The 6,222-nt window shown below is 38.5% G+C and overlaps 1 protein-coding gene across 1 annotated transcript; it reads right to left on the minus strand.

The window, feature by feature from the left end:
* Positions 1-1,450: 1,450 nt before the first annotated feature.
* On the minus strand, positions 1,451-2,770 carry LOC146320705 (uncharacterized). Its single transcript, XM_084729210.1, has 2 exons — positions 1,679-2,770; positions 1,451-1,561 (listed from the first exon to the last, which is right to left on the minus strand). The coding sequence occupies exons 1-2, from the start codon at positions 2,768-2,770 to the stop codon at positions 1,451-1,453; spliced, it is 1,203 nt and encodes a 400-aa protein (XP_084585336.1).
* Positions 2,771-6,222: the final 3,452 nt, after the last annotated feature.

The raw sequence follows: 6,222 nt of genomic DNA on the forward strand, positions 1-6,222 counted from the left end.
ACCAAAAGACAAATTTAATTATCAATTGAAACCCAAAATAGTATTTGATGTAGCAGTAAGCTTAATTTGTATAAAAACATCATTTTTATTACATGGCTTTGTTAAGTACTTAACTCCAATTGGGCAGTTACAGTATTTTAAGGTCTGTTATTTCTGTATAACAAACCATTGCTATGATTAACAGACTGTTGTTATGAAAAACAGAATCACTGTTAAATCACCAAAATCAAAAAATAATTAATTAATATTTTGTGTGTAAATAACCATATATCAAGTAGGATAATGTAGAGTCAGCAGGTTGTTATTGTGAAATAAATCATGACAGTATGATGCAGGACCCTGCAGGATAAATGCATTTAGATTGTGTAACAATATAGGACATTTTGGCCTAATATATAAACAAGACAAAATAATCGAGTTTAGGCAGAATTAACAGGCTTTCATTTTTTCCTGTCATCAATAAAATTCTTTTTAAAAGGTGTACTACAGATATAAATCTTAAATTTTGCATTCATTCTTCAATGGTCTTTAATGTATTTCATGACCCAAATAAAATCTTCCGTGACCCGGAATGACTCATTTGCTGGTTTGTAGTGTACTTTCAGTTGGGAGGCAGCTTTCCCAAACCACCATTGTTCAAACCATTGTTTTCTGCAGTCAAGCAACCTTTTTCAGGTGTTATGGCAGATCTTTTAGCATGTATGTGTGTACAGAACTGTTCAGAACTGTAACTGACCATGTGCTGATGAGCATCTTTGAGATCTAGTCAACAAAACTGACCGATCACTGTTTGTCCCTGATTTATTCATCAAACAAACCATTTAATATCAAATGTGACACACAGTGCAGCTTTAAATTCTAAAAAAACAAATGACCAAGAAACATGACATTATTTTATTTTATTTTTTATTTATTTTTTTGATGTATAAAAGTGATGTTCATTCATGTGGCTGATGGTGTTTAAATGTGTCTCGCAGATCCAGCTCAGGAAGAGGCGCCCAGCCCAAGCTCTCCAAGAAGACGAGGAAAAACTCCCCACGAAGAGTTCTTAAGACACATGGGAAGAAACTTCGGGAAAGGCAATTCCAAGAGAGATCCCCCTCTCCACGGACGTCTGGGAGTGTCTATGTGAGTATGTGCAATTTTCTTTCTTTTTGTTTTTAGCGTGGGGAAACCAGAGCTCCTGGAGGAAACCCACGTAATCACGGGGAAAACATCTGAACTCCATGCAGAAAGACCCTGATCCAAGTTGGTTTAAGATTCAGGATCTTTCTGCTGTGAGGGGGGCAGTGCTGACCACCGTGCTGCACGAATGTAAAGTCTTGACCCTCAAACAGCCGTTTTCAAAGTGCTGTTTGGGGGTTAAAACTGATTAATACTCACAAATACCTGTGTTTGTGTAAGTCCCTGTCCCTGAGCTGGAAGTCTGTGTGTGGGCTCTAGATGATCTTCAGACGCCACACAGTTGTACCCTGTACCGCTTCTTCTTCTTTTTCTTCTTGGCTAGCTGACTCTCGAGAGCTGTCAGCTGGGAGTTCAGGGAGAACTCTTTCTTCTTCCACTCCTGCTCCTTTTCCTGGAGAGTCGTCTTGATGTCTTCTGTGGCCTGTCTTTCTGCTCTCTGTTCCTCAAGCTGGGCTTCATAGGAATCCTGGTCTTGCTCGATGGTCTTCTTGGCCTCCTGTTCTTTTTCCTGGAGAGTCTTCCTGAGGTCTTCTGTGGCCTGAAGGAGGGATGATTTTTCCTTCTGCCACTCGTTATGATGAGTTTCCAGCTGCTGCTCAACCTTCTGCAGAGCATCTGCAAGAGTTATGTTTTCTTGTTTCTGCTCTTCAAGTTGAGCCGCAAAGAAAGTCTTTGATTTTTCTGTTTCTTCCACCTTGTGCTGCCAGCTGCGATGCTGAGTCTCCAGCAGACCCGCTGCCTTTTTCAGGGCAGAAGAAATCTTCCTGGTCTCTGCTTTTTGTTCCTCCAGCTGGGCTTGATGGGAAGCCTTGACTCGTTCCAGTGTCTTTTTTGCATCCTCCTTCTGTTTAGCAAGACTCTCCTCCATTTTGTTCAGCTTTGCTTGCAGCTTCTGAGCTTGATCCCGCTCAAACACAAGGTCGGCCTCCAGTTGTTCAGCCTTTGAGCGAGCCTCAAACTCCGCGGTGTCTTTTTCAAACAGCTGCAACTTAAGGCCATGAGTTGTCGTCTCCATGTTGGTTTCAGCCACGGCACGCAGCTGTTTTTCAACACGGACCTCTAACTTCATGGCCTCGACTTCACTTTGAAGGTCCTTGTTCTTTTTGGTCATAGCCTCCAACTTGACTTCAAGTTCTTTGGTGTGGGACGTCTTCTGCTCAAGGTCGCTCTGAGCTGTCCGCAGCATGAAGCAGATTTTCCTGAGACGTATTTTCAGAGTCTCAGTGTCTTCCTGTTCAGAGCGGTCATGTTTGGCTGGAGCCGCGTCTAGCAGGGCTTGCAGTCTACATATTTCACTCTGCATCTGCTCTTTGCTCTTGTTGTCCTCTTGCTTGTCCTGGATCTGATCGATGAGAGCAGTCAGCGAGTCCACGTGGATGTCCAAGTGGAGCCTCTGCTCAGATCGACCCCTGGTCAGCCTTGCCTCGCTGTCCTTAAGCTCGCACCTTATTTCCTCCTCCAGGGAATGGAGGTAGAAATCAAGGCGTCTGGTGGCGAAATCCTTCACTTGATTAGTCTGTTGATGGATCTCAGCGTTGTTTCTCCTCTGCCTCCTCTGCTTTCTCTGACTTTGCGTCGTTTCCATTGCAACTCGTGCTTGAACTTGTAAACCTTCTTTCCTAACTCGTGACGGTGAAATTCGTGTCTGAATACTCGACAGTGAAAATCGTGTCTGACGCAGGTTTGATTCTGGGAGGCTTTTTATACCACAACATTCCAGAACTGACTTGATGACATCATCAGAACACAGTTCCATTCTGTTCTTTGATCTTGTTGTTGCTATGGGATACCATTTTTTTTTTTTGTTTTTTTTCCAAGATGGCTGACTGAATTTTTTTAAAACTTTATTTGTAAAAAAAAAAGAAATTACAACAAGGCATAGAAAAACATTCCAGAGGAATAACATGCAAGCCATGATATAGAAAAATAATTTAACATTTGTATTATAATGCAGAGCAATAAGTAGTAAAAGAAAAATGAACTAAAAAAACAGAAAAACAAAATTGTCAAAAGGAAAAATGCATTAAGTCGATCTAGGATGATTGGCCATAAAGTCCCTTTAAGTAACTGAGAAGTGGGCTTTAATTTTCCTCCATTTAGATGTGTAGATAAAAAAAAATGCCAGTAGTGTCAGGCTGTTTAATATCAAGTCACCTTTAGTGTCCTTGAGATCAGTACCAAACACAATAGTTTTTCTTGTGAGAGGAACATGTAGTGGGATTTTGGATGGTAGCAAGTCCTGCAAGTCCTCCCAGAATGTCATAGAGTTTAGACATTGACCTTTGGACAACCTGTGGTTTCAATTTCAGTATCACAAAAGAAACAATTATTGTGATCAATGTTAAATCTCTTTCTTAGCATTTCATTGGATGAATAAATATTGTTGAGAGTTTTAAAATGAATTTCTTTGGTTTTAGGGCTGATAGGGTAAGTGATATATTTGGTTCTCCATTTCTGAATTTCACTCAGTTAAAAAATTCACACATGACTGCCTATCTATGTTTTGAACTAATAGTTTGACTGATACAGGAATTACTTTAATCACTTTATCAAACTGAGCACATGTGCAAACTATATGGTACTTCGAGGAGAAGTTTTCATACAATAGCCAATGTCCTAGATCACTGATGCGATGACTTATGGTGATGACCTAGGTGGGGATGCCACCTTTTACTCAGGCCTTTAGTGCTATTCATCCATCTAAATAGTTTTGGTGTGAGTTGCAGAGTTTTGGAGATATCTGCCGTAGAGATAATATAATCTCTATGGCTCTCGGCTTCTGGCGCTCAAAGCATCAAAAAGTACATTCGAAATATTGTGTAGACTTATTTTGGTCACCTCAGTATATAAATAATGAGCTCACAAACAGAAATTAAAATTCAGTTTAATTAGTCAAGAAAAAACAGCTTGAAATTAAAAAAAAGTAACGTAGGACGGAAGTGCCGCTCAGTTCAGCCTTCAGAGCCGAGAGGCGAAGAGGAAAGATGAAGCAGAAACACTTGATCCTTCTCAGTTGTTGAAGTGAACCAAACAGTATTTGCAAACATGTTTCAGTTTGTTTTTGGGAGCTTCCTACATGCCAGATGGGAGGAGTTCAGTGAGTTTAAAGTATAAAAAAGCTTAGTATTTTCTCTGTGATGGATGACTTGGTCGATGTTATGTGTGGCCCGACTGGCTTCATTCCATCCATCTAGTATTTCAATTTTAGTGAGCAGACTCTTCAAATTATTTATTAAATGTAAAGAAAAAAGGGTAGAACCACCACAGTCCACATTAAGTGCTGTGGAAAATATTCTCCTGATAGTTTCATTGTTCCTTTTTTACTTCCCGGTTGATCTCTGGTCCATCTGATCAGAGATGCCAGATTTCAGGATCGTCACCACGCAGCTTTATGGTACAGAGTTCAATCATATAAAACAGCTCCAGGTAACTCTGTGTGGTTTTAGAGATTCAATAAAATCATATCATCAGCTTTATGTGTCCACTATTGCAGTAAGTTAGACAGGAAAGTTATTTGCCTTATAATATACTGAAAAATAAAGTAAAGTAAGTAAATTGTGGTGTGAGCTGCATAAAAGAAAATCATTTTTATTCTCATCTGGCAAAACACACTGAATATAATTAGTATCATTTCAGAGATAAATAAATTGTAATGAAGTAAGCTGCATGTTACAACAGTATCTGTGTTTGTAAAATCTCTGTTTAGCCTTAGATATAACATTTGTATGCATTCATAAAAACGATGATGTGTATTTTCAAACATAATTTCAAGTAATATATTTTTGGAATAAATAGATCAAACAAAAATTTGGAGGCTCCCCGCAGTAACTGAAGACACCCTAGGGGTCACACTCATCACTCGGGGTGACCGCTGGGTTAATGCATTAAGTGCAGTATTGTTTAAATGTAACAAGAGCAGGACGGCACGAGTGATTCAAATCCCAAAATGTACTGAGCTGAAATCATGTGTCATTGTTTTAAGGAAACATGAGAGCGAGATTACAAGAATAATGGAGTTCATTACATATTTTGTTTTAATGTGTGGAAAAAAAATATTTTCACTATAAAATCTTAGAAATAAAAGTGCTAACAAGAACCATAAATGTTTCTTCAGCTTGGCCTCATTGGAGAACTCTTTTCGGCTCCTGGTGAAACCTTTTATAAAGGTTCTTCTTGGAAACCTATCAGAGAGTTCTTCAGATAACCCGACATAAAGGGTTATACCGAGAACCATCCATGAAAGGTTTCACCCAGTACCCCCAACTAGAGGTTCTAGTAGGGGGACCCCTTCTTGGGAGTAATGGTCCCACCCAGAACCCTAACTTGGGGTTCTATGCAGAACCATATTTGCCTGTTGAGTTTGCTGTATAGGTTTATTGAAGTCTGTTTGTTTGTTTTTATTCATTTCTATTGTTTTTTACGTTTGAAATAAAGAATTTTAATTATTTCATTCCAATATGAAATTTTTGTACCGTTTCATCTCTAGAAACATGTGGACTACATGGACACAATGTATGAGATATAATCAATACTGTGCATATGATAAACAGATAGGTGAGTAAAAATACTGTGATGACCATCTCAGAGTTTGTACTGTTAATATCTGAGGAACTCATCCTTCTTTCGTTTTTCTTTTTTTTTTTTTTTTTTTTTTTGTTGTATGGGCAATTCAGCTGAATATGTGCAAACTGCTGTCCCACAACCAAAAGTCCCAAACTAGTATTTGATATAGCAGTAAGCTTAATTTGTATAAAAACATTATTTTTATTACATGCCTTTGTTAAGTACTTAACTCTAATTGGTCAGTTACAGTATTTTAAGGTCTGTTATTTCTGTATAGCAGACCGTTGCTATGACTAACAGACCGTTGTTATTAAAAACAGACTGATGCTATGGATACAGTTCTAAGCATAGACTCTGCAGGAAAATATAGAGTCACTGTTAAATTACCAAAATCACTTTGAAATGAATATTTTGTGTCAATTTTTGATTTTTTTTTTTTTTTTTTTTTTTGTAAATAACCATGTATCAAGCAGG

Source organism: Lutjanus erythropterus, chromosome 10 (genome assembly GCF_056507025.1).
Source record: "Lutjanus erythropterus isolate fLutEry1 chromosome 10, fLutEry1.hap2, whole genome shotgun sequence".
NCBI classification, from domain to species: domain Eukaryota; kingdom Metazoa; phylum Chordata; class Actinopteri; order Lutjaniformes; family Lutjanidae; genus Lutjanus; species Lutjanus erythropterus.

Coding starts and splice junctions, on each gene's coding strand:
- LOC146320705 (XM_084729210.1), bottom strand. CDS start 2,770: ATGGAAACGACGCAAAGTCAGAGAAAGCAGAGGAGGCAGAGGAGAAAC. Junction 1,562..1,678: donor TCCAGGAAAAAGAACAGGAG/GCCAAGAAGACC, acceptor AAGGAGCAGGAG/TGGAAGAAGAAAGAGTTCTC.